This window comes from Coregonus lavaretus (genome assembly GCF_964263955.1).
Source record: "Coregonus lavaretus genome assembly, contig: HAP1_SCAFFOLD_1566, whole genome shotgun sequence".
NCBI lineage: Eukaryota > Metazoa > Chordata > Actinopteri > Salmoniformes > Salmonidae > Coregonus > Coregonus lavaretus.
Genome location: NW_028156638.1, coordinates 48,878 through 72,355, shown reverse-complemented (window position 1 = coordinate 72,355; position 23,478 = coordinate 48,878). Strand labels below are relative to the sequence as shown.

The window sequence follows — 23,478 nt, the reverse complement described above, 5'->3', positions numbered from 1 at the left end:
TTTATGGACTTCTCTGTCTGCACATTCTCTTTTTCTGTTGTAGTAATAGAATGTGTTGTCTCGACGCTGAAGCTTCTTCACAAACCCAGTCTCAGGCCACCTGTCAATCTAAGACAAAGAAGCAATTCCATAGTGACACATTCATCTTGTAATGAACCAACTGTCAGTGGCAATGCTTTTAGCCAGTGATTAAGGATTCATTTAAGTTGTTTACCAAGTCAACTTGCTTTACTTGTTTGTATTCCAGTTCATCTCTGTAGCCTGCCTGTTGGAATCTGTATAAGTTCTCCACCTCGTCAGTCCATTGTTTGGCTCTGCTCATGGACTTTGGCGTTGCGTTGCCATCTAAGTATGCTGCACAAGACATTGTGCTGCAGAGAGGATGTCCACAGGCGACCTACAGGAGCAAATAGTGGGCTCAATTAGCCAAGTTCAAGTTTCTCTATATACCCACATGACAGTCATAGACACTGAAATACATATGGACAAAATAAATAAACAGTAAAACACTATTTAAAAAGAATGGCAATTACATAGTAGGTTATATGGGGAGGGGGATCCTCTAATGTTCATTAGGTGGCAGAAGTAGGGTATGGCTGATATTCTATTTCTCTCCGTTCTCCTGTCCTGGGGTGCAGCAGGTGGTTCTGCCTGTCACTTGTCAGATAGCCAGTCTCGGTACAGGAAACTGTAGAGGGAGACCAGGCAGAACTGCTCTCTTCATTCTTACACGCTAACCATCTTAATGGCGAAAAAATACAATCTACATATTTCTCGAGCTGATTTCAGTTTCAATATTTGGCTGAAACCAATCAAATTGAATTTGCACACTTGACACTAACGTTGCCAAACGTACAGTTGCTAGCTAGCTAACGTTAGCTAGCTAGCCAAGATTAGAATTAACCCAAACATGTTAGCACTAGCTTCAGGCTATGGTAGATATAATATAGAAGTCACAATTACGAAAATAGACTGAATCTGGCTAGCTAGCTATACATTTTTTCTCAATTTGATTAAGTAGCTAATACCACGTTACTTACAGCTGTATCGGGCAAGACTCACAAGTCTCAAGTGTTGATGATGAGGTAGCTTGTCCTCAGTAGCCTAGCAACCCAAACCTTCCTCCTTCTTCTTCTTCTTCTTTGGTTTTGTATTGTGTAACCAAATATGTTTCATGTCTAGTCCATTTTATAACTAGCTAGCTCATTGTTCTATCTGTGGTGTGACCATCAGTTGAACATGTTCTTACATTGTAACTTGGCAGATAAGCTAGCTATCTAACAAGGTGTTGTTTTTGTAACTGACTAGTGGTTGCAAAGATATATGCTAGCGACGTGGTAGTTATTGTGAACAGGTCAAATTGAGATCCAATGCTGGCAGTGGCAACGTTTTGTTTTGGCTCCCATCCACTAGGTGGCTTAGTTAGCTAGTCAAGTCTCCCGACCAAAATCAGCACAAATGTCACCTAGCAGCAGTCAACGAGAGGGTGGGAGTTTCGAAAAGATTGGAGCTAATCTTCAATCAAAATGAGTTCGTTCGCCGGTCGCATGAAGGAGTATCCCAACATGTCGCTGGACCGTTTTGACAGGGAGAATCTACATGCAAGGGCTTATTTTTTATCTCACTGTCATAAAGGTAAAGAAATACTCTTTGAAATACAGTGAGCCAAACAGCAGTTAGCTAGCTAAAGATAACTAGCCAGGATTTGCTCTAACGTTAACTGTTACACAGTGTACATGTAACTAGCTAGCTACTTATCTGTCACGTATTCTCTGCAGATCACATGAAGGGACTGAAGGGGCCTCTGTTGAAAAGAAAGTTGAAATTCAGGTGATTTCACAACGTTTTATTTTGATGGTCTGAAAGTTCAATGAAAAGTTTCAAGCTTGTACAAGGCTGGCTAACTGATGTTGTTAATGGCCTAACGTTACTGTCTGTTCATTTGTTCCAGTCTGACAGTCAAACTGTACTGTTCATTTGTAACTAAGGAACTGTTGCTCAGCAATCCAAAATATGCCTTCTGGGAAGATCACATAGTAAGTAGCTAGTTGTCTAAAATCATTCTGAATACTGAACACTGGTTATGGACGTATTGCTAGGTAAGCTTTGTTTTGTTTGATTTGATTTGACATGCTTCTGTTTGTCCAGGTTGCTTTGGAACTGGAGAGTCCCACACTAATCACTTTGATAGATGAGGCTTCAGGAGAGGTACAACACTGGTTCATCATTACAACACATATAGGGTCATATTGATAGATGAGGCTTCAGGAGAGGTACAACACTGGTTCATCATTACAACACATATAGGGTCATATTGATAGATGAGGCTTCAGGAGAGGTACAACACTGGTTCATCATTACAACACATATAGGGTCATATTGATAGATGAGGCTTCAGGAGAGGTACAACACTGGTTCATCATTACAACACATATAGGGTCATATAAGGGCTGATCACTGTTAGTTTGCTATATGACCGCCTCTTTGATGACTGATATTGTGTGTGTCCACAGAGGGAAGAGCTTGTGGTGACTCTGCTTCCTGCAGGTCACTGTCCAGGCTCCGTCATGTGAGTATTGTGTGTGTGTGAGCATGCGAGCGTGTGTGTGTGTGTTTATGTGGTAAAATGACCTATCACCTAGCTGGTGTGTTTGTGTGTGTGTTAGGCTTGGGTGATATACCCTATATAGCTACCGTATACCGGGGTATTTAGAAATACTGACAGTTGGATATTTTTGTGGGGCGGCCTTCTAAAGCTCTGAATCTCGTGGGGCTTCGTGCTACGCCACTGCTTATAACTATAAGTTAACTAACTAAGATGTACCAAGTAAAGGATCTCCAGCCAGGGATCCAGCTCTGCGTTTGGTTTGCTAACTTGCTAGCTAAACATTAGACGGCAAGATCAAGCTTCTTGGTTACAGCAGACACAATCAATGTCTGGATCCAAATCCCTGCTGTCTTAATATTTGTTTTGTGCGTGCAGCAAACTGTGAGTAGCCTTTTGAGATAGTTGTAGAACTTTATGAGCTGGGTCGTCTGTCCTTGCAATTCGTTTATGTGCGCTTGTTAGCATTTAGCTAGCGTCCGCTATGGGAATTCGCTAGTAATTTGTAAGCATTTGTTGGGACCCCAACTGAAAACATTAGGAACACCTGCTCTTTCCATGACAGACTGACCAGGTGAATCCAGGTGAAAGCTATGATCCCTTATTGATGTCACCTGTTAAATCCACTTCAGTCAGTGTAGATGAAGGGGAGGAGACAGGTTAAAGAAGGATTTTTAAGCCTTGAGACAATTGAGACATGGATTGTGTATGTGTGCCATTCATGGGGGGGGGGTGCAACTCAATATTATGAAGGTGAGTGTACGAAACATTAAGAACAACTTCCTAATATTGAGTTGCACCCTTGATACACACAGGAAACTGTTGAGCGTGAAAAACCAAGCAGCGTTGCAGTTCTTGACACAAATCGTTGCACCTGGCACCTACTTCCATACCCTGTTCAAAGGCACTTCAATCTTTTGTCTTGCCCATTCACCCTCTGAATGGAACACATACACAATCCATGTCTCAAGGCTTAAAAATCCTATATATATATAATCATATATATATATATATATATAATTAACAGGTGTGCCTTTTTAAAAGTTCAAGCCAACTTGTGGGAGGTGCTTCAGGAAGCATGGGGTGAAATCTCTTCAGATTACCTCAGCAAATTGACAACTAGAATGCCAAAGGTCTGCAAGGCTGTAATTGCTGCACATTTATTTTATTTTATTTTTTTAGTCATTTAGCAGACGCTCTTATCCAGAGCGACTTACATGAGCAATTAGGGTTAAGGGCCTTGCTCAAGGGCACATCGACAGATTTTTCACCTAGTCGGCTCGGGGATTAGAACCAGCGACCTTTCGGTTACTGGCACAATGCTCTTAACCACTAAGCTACCTGCCGCCCCAAATGGAGGATTCTTTAATGAAAGCAAAGTTTGAAGGACACAATTATTATTTCAATTAAAAATAATTATTTCTAACCTTGTCAATGACTACATTTCCTATTAATTTAGCTATATTTCCTATTCAAACTAATTTCATGTATGTTTTCATGGAAAACAAGGACATTTCTAAGTGACCCCAAACTTTTGAACGGTAGTGTATATATTCATTCATTCAGTGACTGACAGTAATACCGTATACCCCGGTATGGTACAGGAACAATATAAAGGTATGCTAATCTGGTTATCACCCAACCCTAGTGTGTGTGGGTTATCACCCAACCCTAGTGTCTGTAGGTTATCACCCAACCCTAGTGTGTGTGGGTTATCACCCAACCCTAGTGTCTGTAGGTTATCACCCAACCCCAGTGTGTGTGGGTTATCACCCAACCCTAGTGTGTGTGGGTTATCACCCAACCCTAGTGTGTGTGGGTTATCACCCAACCCTAGTGTCTGTAGGTTATCACCCAACCCTAGTGTGTGTGGGTTATCGCCCAACCCCAGTGTGTGTGGGTTATCGCCCAACCCCAGTGTGTGTGGGTTATCGCCCAACCCCAGTGTGTGTGGGTTATCGCCCAACCCCAGTGTGTGTGGGTTATCGCCCAACCCCAGTGTGTGTGGGTTATCGCCCAACCCCAGTGTCTGTAGGTTATCACCCAACCCCAGTGTCTGTAGGTTATCGCCCAACCCCAGTGTGTGTGGGTTATCGCCCAACCCTAGTGTCTGTAGGTTATCACCCAACCCCAGTGTCTGTAGGTTATCACCCAACCCTAGTGTGTGTCTGTAGGTTATCACCCAACCCTAGTGTGTGTCTGTAGGTTATCACCCAACCCCAGTGTGTGTGGGTTATCACCCAACCCCAGTGTGTGTCATCACCCAACCCTAGTGTGTGTCTGTAGGTTATCACCCAACCCCAGTGTGTGTCTGTAGGTTATCACCCAACCCTAGTGTGTGTGGGTTATCGCCCAACCCCAGTGTGTGTGGGTTATCGCCCAACCCCAGTGTGTGTGGGTTATCGCCCAACCCCAGTGTGTGTGGGTTATCGCCCAACCCTAGTGTCTGTAGGTTATCGCCCAACCCTAGTGTGTGTGGGTTATCACCCAACCCCAGTGTGTGTGGGTTATCGCCCAACCCTAGTGTGTGTGGGTTATCGCCCAACCCTAGTGTCTGTAGGTTATCGCCCAACCCTAGTGTGTGTGGGTTATCACCCAACCCCAGTGTGTGTGGGTTATCACCCAACCCCAGTGTGTGTGGGTTATCACCCAACCCCAGTGTGTGTGGGTTATCACCCAACCCTAGTGTGTGTGGGTTATCACCCAACCCTAGTGTGTGTGGGTTATCACCCAACCCCAGTGTGTGTGGGTTATCGCCCAATCCTAGTGTGTGTGGGTTATCACCCAACCCCAGTGTGTGTGGGTTATCGCCCAATCCTAGTGTGTGTGGGTTATCACCCAACCCTAGTGTGTGTGGGTTATCACCCAACCCCAGTGTGTGTGGGTTATCACCCAACCCTAGTGTGTGTCTGTAGGTTATCACCCAACCCTAGTGTGTGTCTGTAGGTTATCACCCAACCCTAGTGTGTGTCTGTAGGTTATCACCCAACCCTAGTGTGTGTCTGTAGGTTATCACCCAACCCCAGTGTGTGTGGGTTATCACCCAACCCTAGTGTGTGTCTGTAGGTTATCACCCAACCCTAGTGTGTGTCTGTAGGTTATCACCCAACCCTAGTGTCTGTAGGTTATCACCCAACCCTAGTGTGTGTCTGTAGGTTATCACCCAACCCTAGTGTGTGTCTGTAGGTTATCACCCAACCCCAGTGTGTGTGGGTTATCACCCAACCCCAGTGTGTGTCATCACCCAACCCCAGTGTGTGTCTGTAGGTTATCACCCAACCCCAGTGTGTGTCTGTAGGTTATCACCCAACCCTAGTGTGTGTCTGTAGGTTATCACCCAACCCCAGTGTGTGTGGGTTATCACCCAACCCCAGTGTGTGTGGGTTATCACACAACCCTTGTGTGTGTAGGCTATCACCCAACCCCAGTGTGTGTGTTTGTGTGTAGGTTCTTGGTAGAGGGGGCCCAGGGGACGGTGTTGTACACAGGAGACTTCAGACTGGCAAAGGGAGACGCCTCCCGCATAGAACTCCTCCACTCTGGGAACAGGTACACACATATATATATACTACCTACAGTATATACAGACAGAATGACTACCACTACTATATACTAACTACAGTATATACAGACAGAATGACTACCACTACTATATACTACCTACAGTATATACAGACAGAATGACTACCAAAGGCTGTGAAGAAATACTACTTATCATAGGACAATAGAGAGAAGTTGGTCGTATCAGAGCTGTGAAGTGGAGCAGAGCATGCTGGGTGATCGTATCAGAGCTGTGAAGTGGAGCAGAGCATGCTGGGGGATCTCCAGCTCAGAGAACATCAGCTGAGGAGTCTAGTGACAGGAAGTTCCAGCCATCCTGTGTTTTCCCACCAGTTAGCTCTCGTTGTGTTAGAGGAGTCTAGTGACAGGAAGTTCCAGCCATCCTGTGTTTTCCCACCAGTTAGCTCTCGTTGTGTTAGAGGAGTCTAGTGACAGGAAGTTCCAGCCATCCTGTGTTTTCCCACCAGTTAGCTCTCGTTCTGTTAGAGGAGTCTAGTGACAGGAAGTTCCAGCCATCCTGTGTTTTCCCACCAGTTAGCTCTCGTTCTGTTAGAGGAGTCTAGTGACAGAAAGTTCCAGCCATCCTGTGTTTTCCCACCAGTTAGCTCTCGTTCTGTTAGAGGAGTCTAGTGACAGGAAGTTCCAGCCATCCTGTGTTTTCCCACCAGTTAGCTCTCGTTCTGTTAGAGGAGTCTAGTGACAGGAAGTTCCAGCCATCCTGTGTTTTCCCACCAGTTAGCTCTCGTTCTGTTAGAGGAGTCTAGTGACAGGAAGTTCCAGCCATCCTGTGTTTTCCCACCAGTTAGCTCTCGTTGTGTTAGAGGAGTCTAGTGACAGAAAGTTCCAGCCATCCTGTGTTTTCCCACCAGTTAGCTCTCGTTCTGTTAGAGGAGTCTAGTGACAGGAAGTTCCAGCCATCCTGTGTTTTCCCACCAGTTAGCTCTCGTTCTGTTAGAGGAGTCTAGTGACAGGAAGTTCCAGCCATCCTGTGTTTTCCCACCAGTTAGCTCTCGTTCTGTTAGAGGAGTCTAGTGACAGGAAGTTCCAGCCATCCTGTGTTTTCCCACCAGTTAGCTCTCGTTCTGTTAGAGGAGTCTAGTGACAGGAAGTTCCAGCCATCCTGTGTTTTCCCACCAGTTAGCTCTCGTTGTGTTAGAGGAGTCTAGTGACAGAAAGTTCCAGCCATCCTGTGTTTTCCCACCAGTTAGCTCTCGTTCTGTTAGAGGAGTCTAGTGACAGGAAGTTCCAGCCATCCTGTGTTTTCCCACCAGTTAGCTCTCGTTCTGTTAGAGGAGTCTAGTGACAGGAAGTTCCAGCCATCCTGTGTTTTCCCACCAGTTAGCTCTCGTTCTGTTAGGAGTCTAGTGACAGGAAGTTCCAGCCATCCTGTGTTTTCCCACCAGTTAGCTCTCGTTCTGTTAGAGGAGTCTAGTGACAGAAAGTTCCAGCCATCCTGTGTTTTCCCACCAGTTAGCTCTCGTTGTGTTAGAGGAGTCTAGTGACAGGAAGTTCCAGCCATCCTGTGTTTTCTCACCAGTTAGCTCTCGTTCTGTTAGAGGAGTCTAGTGACAGGAAGTTCCAGCCATCCTGTGTTTTCCCACCAGTTAGCTCTCGTTCTGTTAGAGGAGTCTAGTGACAGGAAGTTCCAGCCATCCTGTGTTTTCCCACCAGTTAGCTCTCGTTGTGTTAGAGGAGTCTAGTGACAGGAAGTTCCAGCCATCCTGTGTTTTCCCACCAGTTAGCTCTCGTTCTGTTAGAGGAGTCTAGTGACAGGAAGTTCCAGCCATCCTGTGTTTTCCCACCAGTTAGCTCTCGTTCTGTTAGAGGAGTCTAGTGACAGGAAGTTCCAGCCATCCTGTGTTTTCCCACCAGTTAGCTCTCGTTCTGTTAGAGGAGTCTAGTGACAGGAAGTTCCAGCCATCCTGTGTTTTCCCACCAGTTAGCTCTCGTTCTGTTAGAGGAGTCTAGTGACAGGAAGTTCCAGCCATCCTGTGTTTTCCCACCAGTTAGCTCTCGTTGTGTTAGAGGAGTCTAGTGACAGGAAGTTCCAGCCATCCTGTGTTTTCCCACCAGTTAGCTCTCGTTGTGTTAGAGGAGTCTAGTGACAGGAAGTTCCAGCCATCCTGTGTTTTCCCACCAGTTAGCTCTCGTTCTGTTAGAGGAGTCTAGTGACAGGAAGTTCCAGCCATCCTGTGTTTTCCCACCAGTTAGCTCTCGTTCTGTTAGAGGAGTCTAGTGACAGGAAGTTCCAGCCATCCTGTGTTTTCCCACCAGTTAGCTCTCGTTCTGTTAGAGGAGTCTAGTGACAGGAAGTTCCAGCCATCCTGTGTTTTCCCACCAGTTAGCTCTCGTTGTGTTAGAGGAGTCTAGTGACAGGAAGTTCCAGCCATTCTGTGTTTTCCCACCAGTTAGCTCTCGTTCTGTTAGAGGAGTCTAGTGACAGGAAGTTCCAGCCATCCTGTGTTTTCCCACCAGTTAGCTCTCGTTCTGTTAGAGGAGTCTAGTGACAGGAAGTTCCAGCCATCCTGTGTTTTCCCACCAGTTAGCTCTCGTTCTGTTAGAGGAGTCTAGTGACAGGAAGTTCCAGCCATCCTGTGTTTTCCCACCAGTTAGCTCTCGTTCTGTTAGAGGAGTCTAGTGACAGGAAGTTCCAGCCATCCTGTGTTTTCCCACCAGTTAGCTCTCATTCTGTTAGAGGAATCTAGTGACAGGAAGTTCCAGCCATCCTGTGTTTTCCCACCAGTTAGCTCTCGTTCTGTTAGGAGTCTAGTGACAGGAAGTTCCAGCCATCCTGTGTTTTCCCACCAGTTAGCTCTCGTTCTGTTAGAGGAGTCTAGTGACAGAAAGTTCCAGCCATCCTGTGTTTTCCCACCAGTTAGCTCTCGTTGTGTTAGAGGAGTCTAGTGACAGGAAGTTCCAGCCATCCTGTGTTTTCTCACCAGTTAGCTCTCGTTCTGTTAGAGGAGTCTAGTGACAGGAAGTTCCAGCCATCCTGTGTTTTCCCACCAGTTAGCTCTCGTTCTGTTAGAGGAGTCTAGTGACAGGAAGTTCCAGCCATCCTGTGTTTTCCCACCAGTTAGCTCTCGTTGTGTTAGAGGAGTCTAGTGACAGGAAGTTCCAGCCATCCTGTGTTTTCCCACCAGTTAGCTCTCGTTCTGTTAGAGGAGTCTAGTGACAGGAAGTTCCAGCCATCCTGTGTTTTCCCACCAGTTAGCTCTCGTTCTGTTAGAGGAGTCTAGTGACAGGAAGTTCCAGCCATCCTGTGTTTTCCCACCAGTTAGCTCTCGTTCTGTTAGAGGAGTCTAGTGACAGGAAGTTCCAGCCATCCTGTGTTTTCCCACCAGTTAGCTCTCGTTCTGTTAGAGGAGTCTAGTGACAGGAAGTTCCAGCCATCCTGTGTTTTCCCACCAGTTAGCTCTCGTTGTGTTAGAGGAGTCTAGTGACAGGAAGTTCCAGCCATCCTGTGTTTTCCCACCAGTTAGCTCTCGTTGTGTTAGAGGAGTCTAGTGACAGGAAGTTCCAGCCATCCTGTGTTTTCCCACCAGTTAGCTCTCGTTCTGTTAGAGGAGTCTAGTGACAGGAAGTTCCAGCCATCCTGTGTTTTCCCACCAGTTAGCTCTCGTTCTGTTAGAGGAGTCTAGTGACAGGAAGTTCCAGCCATCCTGTGTTTTCCCACCAGTTAGCTCTCGTTCTGTTAGAGGAGTCTAGTGACAGGAAGTTCCAGCCATCCTGTGTTTTCCCACCAGTTAGCTCTCGTTCTGTTAGAGGAGTCTAGTGACAGGAAGTTCCAGCCATCCTGTGTTTTCCCACCAGTTAGCTCTCGTTCTGTTAGAGGAGTCTAGTGACAGGAAGTTCCAGCCATCCTGTGTTTTCCCACCAGTTAGCTCTCGTTCTGTTAGAGGAGTCTAGTGACAGGAAGTTCCAGCCATCCTGTGTTTTCCCACCAGTTAGCTCTCGTTCTGTTAGAGGAGTCTAGTGACAGGACGTTCCAGCCATCCTGTGTTTTCCCACCAGTTAGCTCTCGTTCTGTTAGAGGAGTCTAGTGACAGGAAGTTCCAGCCATCCTGTGTTTTCCCACCAGTTAGCTCTCGTTCTGTTAGAGGAGTCTAGTGACAGGAAGTTCCAGCCATCCTGTGTTTTCCCACCAGTTAGCTCTCGTTGTGTTAGAGGAGTCTAGTGACAGGAAGTTCCAGCCATCCTGTGTTTTCCCACCAGTTAGCTCTCGTTCTGTTAGAGGAGTCTAGTGACAGGAAGTTCCAGCCATCCTGTGTTTTCCCACCAGTTAGCTCTCGTTCTGTTAGAGGAGTCTAGTGACAGGAAGTTCCAGCCATCCTGTGTTTTCCCACCAGTTAGCTCTCGTTGTGTTAGAGGAGTCTAGTGACAGGAAGTTCCAGCCATCCTGTGTTTTCCCACCAGTTAGCTCTCGTTCTGTTAGAGGAGTCTAGTGACAGGAAGTTCCAGCCATCCTGTGTTTTCCCACCAGTTAGCTCTCGTTCTGTTAGAGGAGTCTAGTGACAGGAAGTTCCAGCCATCCTGTGTTTTCCCACCAGTTAGCTCTCGTTCTGTTAGAGGAGTCTAGTGACAGGAAGTTCCAGCCATCCTGTGTTTTCCCACCAGTTAGCTCTCGTTCTGTTAGAGGAGTCTAGTGACAGGAAGTTCCAGCCATCCTGTGTTTTCCCACCAGTTAGCTCTCGTTCTGTTAGAGGAGTCTAGTGACAGGAAGTTCCAGCCATCCTGTGTTTTCCCACCAGTTAGCTCTCGTTCTGTTAGAGGAGTCTAGTGACAGGAAGTTCCAGCCATCCTGTGTTTTCCCACCAGTTAGCTCTCGTTCTGTTAGAGGAGTCTAGTGACAGGACGTTCCAGCCATCCTGTGTTTTCCCACCAGTTAGCTCTCGTTCTGTTAGAGGAGTCTAGTGACAGGAAGTTCCAGCCATCCTGTGTTTTCCCACCAGTTAGCTCTCGTTCTGTTAGAGGAGTCTAGTGACAGGAAGTTCCAGCCATCCTGTGTTTTCCCACCAGTTAGCTCTCGTTCTGTTAGAGGAGTCTAGTGACAGGAAGTTCCAGCCATCCTGTGTTTTCCCACCAGTTAGCTCTCGTTGTGTTAGAGGAGTCTAGTGACAGGAAGTTCCAGCCATCCTGTGTTTTCCCACCAGTTAGCTCTCGTTCTGTTAGAGGAGTCTAGTGACAGGAAGTTCCAGCCATCCTGTGTTTTCCCACCAGTTAGCTCTCGTTCTGTTAGAGGAGTCTAGTGACAGGAAGTTCCAGCCATCCTGTGTTTTCCCACCAGTTAGCTCTCGTTCTGTTAGAGGAGTCTAGTGACAGGAAGTTCCAGCCATCCTGTGTTTTCCCACCAGTTAGCTCTCGTTCTGTTAGAGGAGTCTAGTGACAGGAAGTTCCAGCCATCCTGTGTTTTCCCACCAGTTAGCTCTCGTTGTGTTAGAGGAGTCTAGTGACAGGAAGTTCCAGCCATCCTGTGTTTTCCCACCAGTTAGCTCTCGTTCTGTTAGAGGAGTCTAGTGACAGGAAGTTCCAGCCATCCTGTGTTTTCCCACCAGTTAGCTCTCGTTCTGTTAGAGGAGTCTAGTGACAGGAAGTTCCAGCCATCCTGTGTTTTCCCACCAGTTAGCTCTCGTTGTGTTAGAGGAGTCTAGTGACAGGAAGTTCCAGCCATCCTGTGTTTTCCCACCAGTTAGCTCTCGTTCTGTTAGAGGAGTCTAGTGACAGGAAGTTCCAGCCATCCTGTGTTTTCCCACCAGTTAGCTCTCGTTCTGTTAGAGGAGTCTAGTGACAGGAAGTTCCAGCCATCCTGTGTTTTCCCACCAGTTAGCTCTCGTTCTGTTAGGAGTCTAGTGACAGGAAGTTCCAGCCATCCTGTGTTTTCCCACCAGTTAGCTCTCGTTCTGTTAGAGGAGTCTAGTGACAGAAAGTTCCAGCCATCCTGTGTTTTCCCACCAGTTAGCTCTCGTTGTGTTAGAGGAGTCTAGTGACAGGAAGTTCCAGCCATCCTGTGTTTTCTCACCAGTTAGCTCTCGTTCTGTTAGAGGAGTCTAGTGACAGGAAGTTCCAGCCATCCTGTGTTTTCCCACCAGTTAGCTCTCGTTCTGTTAGAGGAGTCTAGTGACAGGAAGTTCCAGCCATCCTGTGTTTTCCCACCAGTTAGCTCTCGTTCTGTTAGAGGAGTCTAGTGACAGGAAGTTCCAGCTCTCGTTGTGTGAGCCAAGGCCAGTGTGCGTCCTTGCCGATATGTAAGTACATATTCTACATTCATGTGTTTATGCACTTACCTATGTTATTGTCATATTTTATGGTTCTTCTAATTAAGTGTTTAGCACGAGCTACTGCGGTAACGACCATCAGGTCCTGTGGACATGCATTGGTAGAGCCCAACTGGCTAACGACCATCAGGTCCTTTGGACATGCATTGGTAGAGCCCAACTGGCTAACGAACATCAAGTCCTAATGGCCTGGTACTCAGGGCTCTATTGTCCCTCTAACCATCAGGTCCTAATGGCCTGGTACTCAGGGCTCTATTGTCCCTCTAACCATCAGGTCCTAATGGCCTGGTACTCAGGGCTCTATTGTCCCTCTAACCATCAGGTCCTAATGGCCTGGTACTCAGGGCTCTATTGTCCCTCTAACCATCAGGTCCTAATGGCCTGGTACTCAGGGCTCTATTGTCCCTCTAACCATCAGGTCCTAATGGCCTGGTACTCAGGGCTCTATTGTCCCTCTAACCATCAGGTCCTAATGACCTGGTACTAATGGGCGGCAGGTGGCTTAGTGGGTAAGAGCGTTGTGCCAGTAACCGAAAGGTCGCTGGTTCTAATCCCCGAGCCGACTAGGTGAAAAATCTGTCGATGTGCCCTTGAGCAAGGCACTTAACCCTATTTGCTCCTGTAAGTCGCTCTGGATAAGAGCGTCTGCTAAATGACCAATTATTTTAATTATATGGTACTCAGGGCTCTATTGTCCCTCTAACCATCAGGTCCTAATGGCCTGGTACTCAGGGCTCTGTTGTCCCTCTAACCATCAGGTCATAATGGCCTGGTACTCAGGGCTCTATTGTCCCTCTAACCATCAGGTCCTAATGGCCTGGTACTCAGGGCTCTATTGTCCCTCTAACCATCAGGTCATAATGGCCTGGTACTCAGGGCTCTATTGTCCCTCTAACCATCAGGTCCTAATGGCCTGGTACTCAGGGCTCTATTGTCCCTCTAACCATCAGGTCATAATGGCCTGGTACTCAGGGCTCTATTGTCCCTCTAACCATCAGGTCATAATGGCCTGGTACTCAGGGCTCTATTGTCCCTCTAACCATCAGGTCCTAATGGCCTGGTACTCAGGGCTCTATTGTCCCTCTAACCATCAGGTCCTAATGGCCTGGTACTCAGGGCTCTATTGTCCCTCTAACCATCAGGTCCTAATGGCCTGGTACTCAGGGCTCTATTGTCCCTCTAACATCTTTTCCCTGCTGTCACATGACTGACTTTCAGCCCTGCTATTGGCTGTTCACAACAGACCTGAACACTGTCAGACAAATACCTCATTTTCATCCATGATTCCAAATGATTTCAATTTAGACAACACAGGTGTTGGTGAGCTGATCTGTTAGTAGTTAGTCCACATTGGAATGGGTTACATGTACTAGGGCTGTCCCCGACAATAAACTACAGTGGGGGAAAAAAGTATTTAGTCAGCCACCAATTGTGCAAGTTCTCCCACTTAAAAAGATGAGAGAGGCCTGTAATTTTCATCATAGGTACACGTCAACTATGACAGACAAATTGAGGGGAAAAAATCAAGAAAATCACATTGTAGGATTTTTAATGAATTTATTTGCAAATTATGGTGGAAAATAAGTATTTGGTCACCTACAAACAAGCAAGATTTCTGGCTCTCACAGACCTGTAACTTCTTATTTAAGAGGCTCATCTGTCCTCCACTCGTTACCTGTATTAATGGCACCTGTTTGAACTTGTTATCAGTATAAAAGACACCTGTCCACAACCTCAAACAGTCACACTCCAAACTCCACTATGGCCAAGACCAAAGAGCTGTCAAAGGACACCAGAAACAAAATTGTAGACCTGCACCAGGCTGGGAAGACTGAATCTGCAATAGGTAAGCAGCTTGGTTTGAAGAAATCAACTGTGGGAGCAATTATTAGGAAATGGAAGACATACAAGACCACTGATAATCTCCCTCGATCTGGGGCTCCACGCAAGATCTCACCCCGTGGGGTCAAAATGATCACAAGAACGGTGAGCAAAAATCCCAGAACCACACGGGGCGACCTAGTGAATGACCTGCAGAGAGCTGGGACCAAAGTAACAAAGTCTACCATCAGTAACACACTACGCCGCCAGGGACTCAAATCCTGCAGTGCCAGACGTGTCCTCCTGCTTAAGCCAGTACATGTCCAGGCCCGTCTGAAGTTTGCTAGAGTGCATTTGGATGATCCAGAAGAGGATTGGGAGAATGTCATATGGTCAGATGAAACCAAAATATAACTTTTTGGTAAAAACTCAACTCGTCGTGTTTGGAGGACAAAGAATGCTGAGTTGCATCCAAAGAACACCATACCTACTGCGAAGCATGGGGGTGGAAACATCATGCTTTGGGGCTGTTTTTCTGCAAAGGGACCAGGACGACTGATCCGTGTAAAGGAAAGAATGAATGGGGCCATGTATCGTGAGATTTTGAGTGAAAACCTCCTTCCATCAGCAAGGGCATTGAAGATGAAACGTGGCTGGGTCTTTCAGCATGACAATGATCCCAAACACACCGCCCGGGCAACGAAGGAGTGGCTTTGTAAGAAGCATTTCAAAGTCCTGGAGTGGCCTAGCCAGTCTCCAGATCTCAACCCCATAGAATATCTTTGGAGGGAGTTGAAAGTCCGTGTTGCCCAGCGACAGCCCCAAAACATCACTGCTCTAGAGGAGATCTGCATGGAGGAATGGGCCAAAATACCAGCAACAGTGTGTGAAAACCTTGTGAAGACTTACAGAAAACGTTTGACCTGTGTCATTGCCAACAAAGGGTATATAACAAAGTATTGAGAAACTTTTGTTATTGACCAAATACTTATTTTCCACCATAATTTGCAAATAAATTCATTAAAAATCCTACAATGTGATTTTCTGGAATTTCTTCTCTCATTTTGTCTGTCATAGTTGACGTGTACCTATGATGAAAATTACAGGCCTCTCTCATCTTTTTAAGTGGGAGAACTTGCACAATTGGTGGCTGACTAAATACTTTTTTCCTCCACTGTACATCCACCCTTACAGCACACTGGAGTGAACACATCAAGCAACACCTAGAGAATATACATCCACCCTTACAGCACACTGGAGTGAACACACCAAGCAAAACCTAAACAATATACTGTCACCAGTCCTCAGTTCCAATGCCAGACAGTATGCTGTGTGGTGTTCCAGGGTGAAAGACATCAAGAGTGTGTATCTGGACTCCACCTTCTACGACCCTCGCTTCTACCAGATCCCCAGCAGGGTGAGTGAGTGGGATTCGGAGAAAGCTAGAGAGAGGGAGGGAGAGGGAGAGCTAGAGAGGGAGAGCTAGAGAGAGGGAGGGAGAGAGAGAGAGGGAGAGGGAGGCTAGAGAGAGGGAGGGAGAGAGAGAGAGAGTGATACAAAGAGAGAGTTTTATAATATGTCAGATTGGTGAGTCTACTTTTGATGTCCTGTGGTATTCATTGTCTGGTACAGGACTGAGTCAGTAGGACTGTGTGTGTGTGTGTGTGTGTGTGTGTGTGTGTAGGAGACGTGTCTACATGCTATCCGGGGGCTGGTACAGGACTGGGTCAGTAGGAGTGAGTACCATGCAGTGTGGCTCAACTGTAAAGCTGCATACGGATATGAATACCTCTTCACTAACCTGGGGGACGAGTTTCACACACAGGTAGGTGACCAACACACACACACACACACACACACACTTTGTGTTAAGGATGACAAATAATGACACATGGTGTGTTGTAGATTCATGTCAACACCCTGGACATGTTTAAGAAGATGCCAGAGATTCTGAGTCATGTGACCACGGATCGAGCCACTCAGATCCATGCCTGCCGTCACCCCAAGGTAACGCTGCTTCACACCCCCTTTCCCTTACCAAGCCCTAACCAATGGAAACATTAGCCCCTTACCAAGCCCTAACCAACGGAAACATTAGCCCCTTACCAAGCCCTAACCAATGGAAACATTAGCCCCTTACTTTACCAAGCCCTAACCAATGGAAACATTAGCCCCTTACCAAGCCCTAACCAATGGAAACATTAGGCATGTTGTGGTCTGTGTGTAGGATGAGGAGTTTGTGCGTGCCAGCAGGCTGCCCTGTGGTTCCTCTGCACCAGATGGAACTCCTCTGAGGATCATCAGTATCAAACCCTCCACTATCTGGTTTGGAGAGAGAACACAGAGGACTAACGTCATCGTCAGGTACACACACACACACACAGTATAAACACACTCACACTCAGACAAACGCACACTATCATCTTACACAGATGTGGAATGTTTTCAGGACAGGCGCCAGTTCCTACAGAGCCTGCTTTTCCTTCCACTCATCCTACTCTGAGGTGAGACGCCTGCCTGCCTGCCTGCCTGCCTGCCTGCCTGCCTGCCTGCCTGCCTGCCTGCCTGCCTGCCTGCCTGCCTGCCTGTCTGTCTGTCTGCCTGCCTGGCTCTGTGTGTGATGCTCTTCTCTTCTTCCTGTTTTCAGATCAAAGACTTCCTGTCTTATCTCCAGCCAATCAACATCTACCCCAGTGTCATTCCTATTGGCCGAACCCACGCTGATGTCACAGAGCTGTGAGCCAATCATCATTCACTCTAGTCATCCTCTATATACTGAGTGTCCTCTCTCCACTCTAGTCATCCCCTCTCCACTCTAGTCATCCCCTCTCCACTCTAGTCATCCCCTCTCCACTCTAGTCATCCCCTCTCCACTCTAGTCATCCTCTCTCCACTCTAGTCATCCTCTCTCCACTCTAGTCATCCCCTCTCCACTCTAGTCATCCTCTCTCCACTCTAGTCATCCTCTCTCCACTCTAGTCATCCTCTATATACTGAGTGTCCTCTCTCTACTCTAGTCATCCCCTCTCCACTCTAGTCATCCCCTCTCCACTCTAGTCATCCTCTCTCCACTCTAGTCATCCCCTCTCCACTCTAGTCATCCCCTCTCCACTCTAGTCATCCTCTATATACTGAGTGTCCTCTCTCCACTCTAGTCATCCTCTCTCCACTCTAGTCATCCCCTCTCCACTCTAGTCATCCTCTATATACTGAGTGTCCTCTCTCCAATCTAGTCATCCTCTCTCCACTCTAGTCATCCTCTCTCCACTCTAGTCATCCTCTATATACTGAGTGTCCTCTCTCCACTCTAGTCATCCTCTCTCCACTCTAGTCATCCCCTCTCCACTCTAGTCATCCTCTATATACTGAGTGTCCTCTCTCCACTCTAGTCATCCTCTCTCCACTCTAGTCATCCCCTCTCCACTCTAGTCATCCTCTATATACTGAGTGTCCTCTCTCCACTCTAGTCATCCTCTCTCCACTCTAGTCATCCTCTCTCCACTCTAGTCATCCCCTCTCCACTCTAGTCATCTCCTCTCCACTCTAGTCATCCTCTCTCCACTCTAGTCATCCCCTCTCCACTCTAGTCATCCCCTCTCCACTCTAGTCATCCTCTCTCCACTCTAGTCATCCTCTCTCCACTCTAGTCATCCTCTATATACTGAGTGTCCTCTCTCCACTCTAGTCATCCTCTCTCCACTCTAGTCATCCTCTCTCCACTCTAGTCATCCTCTCTCCACTCTAGTCATCTCCTCTCCACTCTAGTCATCCTCTCTCCACTCTAGTCATCCCCTCTCCACTCTAGTCATCCCCTCTCCACTCTAGTCATCCTCTCTCCACTCTAGTCATCCCCTCTCCACTCTAGTCATCCTCTCTCCACTCTAGTCATCCTCTCTCCACTCTAGTCATCCTCTCTCCACTCTAGTCATCCTCTCTCCACTCTAGTCATCCCCTCTCCACTCTAGTCATCCTCTATATACTGAGTGTCCTCTCTCCACTCTAGTCATCCCCTCTCCACTCTAGTCATCTCCTCTCCACTCTAGTCATTCTCTCCACTCTAGTCATCCTCTCTCCACTCTAGTCATCCTCTCTCCACTCTAGTCATCCTCTCTCCAATCTAGTCATCCTCTCTCCACTCTAGTCATCCCCTCTCCACTCTAGTCATCCTCTATATACTGAGTGTCCTCTCTCCACTCTAGTCATCCCCTCTCCACTCTAGTCATCTCCTCTCCACTCTAGTCATTCTCTCCACTCTAGTCATCCTCTCTCCACTCTAGTCATCCTCTCTCCACTCTAGTCATCCCCTCTCCACTCTAGTCATCTCCTCTCCACTCTAGTCATCCCCTCTCCACTCTAGTCATCCTCTCTCCACTCTAGTCATCCCCTCTCCACTCTAGTCATCCCCTCTCCACTCTAGTCATCCTCTCTCCACTCTAGTCATCCTCTCTCCACTCTAGTCATCCCCTCTCCACTCTAGTCATCCCCTCTCCACTCTAGTCATCCTCTCTCCACTCTAGTCATCCTCTCTCCACTCTAGTCATCCCCTCTCCACTCTAGTCATCCCCTCTCCACTCTAGTCATCCCCTCTCCACTCTAGTCATCCTCTATATACTGAGTGTCCTCTCTCCACTCTAGTCATCCTCTCTCCACTCTAGTCATCCCCTCTCCACTCTAGTCATCCTCTATATACTGAGTGTCCTCTCTCCACTCTAGTCATCCTCTCTCCACTCTAGTCATCCTCTCTCCACTCTAGTCATCCCCTCTCCACTCTACTCATCCTCTCTCCACTCTAGTCATCCTCTCTCCACTCTAGTCATCCTCTCTCCACTCTAGTCATCCCCTCTCCACTCTACTCATCCTCTCTCCACTCTAGTCATCCCCTCTCCACTCTAGTCATCCTCTCTCCACTCTAGTCATCCTCTCTCCACTCTAGTCATCCCCTCTCCACTCTAGTCATCCTCTCTCCACTCTAGTCATCCTCTCTCCACTCTAGTCATCCTCTCTCCACTCTAGTCATCCTCTCTCCACTCTAGTCATCCTCTATATACTGAGTGTCCTCTCTCCACTCTAGTCATCCTCTCTCCACTCTAGTCATCCTCTCTCCACTCTAGTCATCCTCTCTCCACTCTAGTCATCCCCTCTCCACTCTAGTCATCCCCTCTCCACTCTAGTCATCCTCTATATACTGAGTGTCCTCTCTCCACTCTAGGGGGGGGGCAAGTCAATATTAGGAAGGTGTTCTTAATGTTTGGTACTTTAAGTGGTGGAACGTCCCTTTAACCAAGACACCCTCACACCCTATCCCTTCCACCCTAACCCTTCCACCCTAGCCCTTCCACCCTAACCCCCTTCCACCCTAGCCCTTCCACCCTAACCCTTCCACCCTAGTCCTTCCACCCTAGCCCTTCCACCCTAACCCTTCCACCCTAGCCCTTCCACCCTAACCCTTCCACCCTAGCCCTTCCACCCTAACCCTTCCACCCTAGCCCTTCCACCCTAACCCTTCCACCCTAACCCTTCCACCCTAACCCTTCCACCCTTCCACCCTAACCCCCTTCCACCCTAGCCCTTCCACCCTAACCCTTCCACCCTAACCCTTCCACCCTAGCCCTTCCACCCTAGCCCCTTCCACCCTAACCCTTCCACCCTAGTCCTTCCACCCTAGCCCCTTCCACCCTAACCCTTCCACCCTAGTCCTTCCACCCTAGCCCCTTCCACCCTAACCCTTCCACCCTAGTCCTTCCACCCTAGCCCCTTCCACCCTAGCCCCTTCCACCCTAACCCTTCCACCCTAGTCCTTCCACCCTAGCCCCTTCCACCCTAACCCTTCCACCCTAGCCCTTCCACCCTAGCCCTAGCCCTTCCACCCTAACCCTTCCACCCTTCCACCCTAACCCTTCCACCCTAACCCTTCCACCCTAACCCTTCCACCCTTCCACCCTAGCCCTTCCACCCTAACCCTTCCACCCTAGCCCTTCCACCCTAACCCTTCCACCCTAGCCCTTCCACCCTAACCCTTCCACCCTAGCCCTTCCACCCTAACCCCCTTCCACCCTAGCCCTTCCACCCTAACCCTTCCACCCTAGCCCTTCCACCCTAACCCTTCCACCCTTCCACCCTAACCCCCTTCCACCCTAGCCCTTCCACCCTAACCCTTCCACCCTAGCCCTTCCACCCTAGCCCCTTCCACCCTAACCCTTCCACCCTAGTCCTTCCACCCTAGCCCCTTCCACCCTAACCCTTCCACCCTAGTCCTTCCACCCTAGCCCCTTCCACCCTAACCCTTCCACCCTAGTCCTTCCACCCTAGCCCCTTCCACCCTAGCCCCTTCCACCCTAACCCTTCCACCCTAGTCCTTCCACCCTAGCCCCTTCCACCCTAACCCTTCCACCCTAGCCCTTCCACCCTAGCCCTAGCCCTTCCACCCTAACCCTTCCACCCTTCCACCCTAACCCTTCCACCCTAACCCTTCCACCCTAACCCTTCCACCCTTCCACCCTAGCCCTTCCACCCTAACCCTTCCACCCTAGCCCTTCCACCCTAACCCTTCCACCCTAACCCTTCCACCCTAACCCTTCCACCCTAACCCTTCCACCCTAGCCCTTCCACCCTATCCCTTCCACCCTAGTCCTTCCACCCTAGCCCTTCCACCCTAACCCTTCCACCCTAGCCCTTCCACCCTAACCCCCTTCCACCCTAACCCTTCCACCCTAGCCCTTCCACCCTAGCCCTTCCACCCTTCCACCCTAACCCTTCCACCCTAACCCTTCCACCCTTCCACCCTAGCCCTTCCACCCTAACCCTTCCACCCTAGCCCTTCCACCCTAACCCCCTTCCACCCTAACCCTTCCACCCTAACCCTTCCACCCTAACCCTTCCACCCTAACCCTTCCACCCTAGCCCTTCCACCCTATCCCTTCCACCCTAGTCCTTCCACCCTAGCCCTTCCACCCTAACCCCCTTCCACCCTAACCCTTCCACCCTAGCCCTTCCACCCTAGCCCTTCCACCCTTCCACCCTAACCCTTCCACCCTAACCCTTCCACCCTAATCCTTCCACCCTTCCACCCTAACCCTTCCACCCTAACCCTTCCACCCTAACCCTTCCACCCTTCCACCCTAGCCCTTCCACCCTAACCCTTCCACCCTAACCCTTCCACCCTAACCCTTCCACCCTAACCCTTCCACCCTAGCCCTTCCACCCTAACCCTTCCACCCTAACCCTTCCACCCTAGCCCTTCCACCCTAACCCTTCCACCCTAGCCCTTCCACCCTAACCCTTCCACCCTAACCCTTCCACCCTAACCCTTCCACCCTAACCCTTCCACCCTAACCCTTCCACCCTAACCCTTCCACCCTAACCCTTCCACCCTTCCACCCTAACCCTTCCACCCTAACCCTTCCACCCTTCCACCCTAGCCCTTCCACCCTAGCCCTTCCACCCTAACCCTTCCACCCTAACCCTTCCACCCTAACCCTTCCACCCTTCCACCCTAGCCCTTCCACCCTAGCCCTTCCACCCTAACCCTTCCACCCTAACCCTTCCACCCTAACCCTTCCACCCTTCCACCCTAACCCTTCCACCCTAACCCTTCCACCCTTCCACCCTAACCCTTCCACCCTAGCCCTTCCACCCTAGCCCTTCCACCCTAACCCTTCCACCCTAACCCTTCCACCCTAACCCTTCCACCCTAAAGGTGTCAGTATGCTTCAGTTCGGCTGGTGTCTAGCTGAACTCTGAACTCTGAACCCAATGCGTTGCTCCATACTCCCTTAAAAGACCTTCGCTTGAAGAAAGAGGAAAAAAGCGGCAATAGTACTTGAGACGCCGAGCCATTACACACTTCCTCAAAATAATCAGAATTCATCTAAGATAAATCTGTCATAAATGTTGACGTTTTTGTCGAGGAGATCTTAGTCGCTGGGCTGGTGTGTTATACGTGTTCTGCGGTTGTGAGACCCCCTACACCCTAACCCCTACACCCTACCCCCTACACCCTAACACCCTAACCCCTACACCCTAACCCCTACACCCTAACCCCTACACCCTAACCCTTAGACCCTAACCCCTACACCCTAACCCTTAGACCCTAACCCCTACACCCTAACCCCTACACCCTAACCCCTACACCCTAACCCTTAGACCCTAACCCCTACACCCTAACCCCTACACCCTAACCCCTACACCCTAACCCCTAAACCCTACCCCCTACACCCTAACCCCTACACCCTAACCCCTACACCCTAACCCCTACACCCTAACCCCTACACCCTACCCCTTAGGCCCTAACCCCTACACCCTAACCCCTACACCCTACACCCTAACCCTTAGACCCTAACCCCTACACCCTAACCCTTAGACCCTAACCCCTACACCCTAACCCTTAGACCCTAACCCCTACACCATAACCCTTAGACCCTAACCCCTACACCCTAACCCCTACACCCTAACCCTTAGACCCTAACCCTTAGACCCTAAACCCTACCCCTTACACCCTAACCCTTAGACCCTAACCCCTACACCCTAACCCCTACACCCTAACCCTTAGACCCTAACCCCTACACACTAACCCTTAGACCCTAACCCCTACACCCTAACCCCTACACCCTAACCCCTACACCCTAACCCCTACACCCTAACCCCTACACCCTAACCCCTACACCCTAACCCTTAGACCCTAACCCCTACACCCTAACCCCTACACCCTAACCCCTACACCCTAACCCTTAGACCCTTAAACCCTAACCCCTACACCCTAACCCTTAGACCCTAATCCTTAGACCCTAACCCCTACCCCCTACACCCTACACCCTAACCCCTACACCCTAACCCTTAGACCATAACCCCTAACCCCTACACCCTACCCCTTAGACCCTAACCCCTACACCCTAACCCCTACACCCTACCCCCTACACCCTACCCCCTACACCCTAATCCTTAGACCCTAACCCCTACACCCTAACCCCTACACCCTAACCCCTACACCCTAACCCTTAGACCCTAACCCCTACACCCTAACCCCTACACCCTAACCCTTAGACCCTAACCCCTACACCCTAACCCCTTACACCCTAACCCCTACACCCTAACCCTTAGGCCCTAACCCCTACACCCTAACCCCTACCCCCTACACCCTAACCCTTAGACCCTAACCCCTACCCCTACACCCTAACCCTTAGACCCTAACCCCTACACCCTAACCCTTAGACCCTAACC

General features: G+C 49.0%; 1 protein-coding gene across 1 annotated transcript in view; it reads left to right on the top strand.

The window, feature by feature from the left end:
• Positions 1-1,526: 1,526 nt before the first annotated feature.
• The window catches only part of LOC311126129 (protein artemis-like), a gene marked incomplete at its 5' end in the record, with an annotated part of 28,451 nt that continues 6,499 nt past the window's right edge, over positions 1,527-23,478 (top strand). Inside the window, 10 exons of the mRNA XM_084200144.1 lie at positions 1,527-1,601; positions 2,149-2,208; positions 2,514-2,569; positions 6,053-6,154; positions 15,607-15,679; positions 15,947-16,087; positions 16,168-16,269; positions 16,490-16,626; positions 16,712-16,766; positions 16,910-16,998. Of these exons, the coding sequence (XP_084056270.1) occupies positions 1,527-1,601; positions 2,149-2,208; positions 2,514-2,569; positions 6,053-6,154; positions 15,607-15,679; positions 15,947-16,087; positions 16,168-16,269; positions 16,490-16,626; positions 16,712-16,766; positions 16,910-16,998 (890 nt within the window). The remainder of the gene's footprint in view (positions 1,602-2,148; positions 2,209-2,513; positions 2,570-6,052; positions 6,155-15,606; positions 15,680-15,946; positions 16,088-16,167; positions 16,270-16,489; positions 16,627-16,711; positions 16,767-16,909; positions 16,999-23,478) is intronic.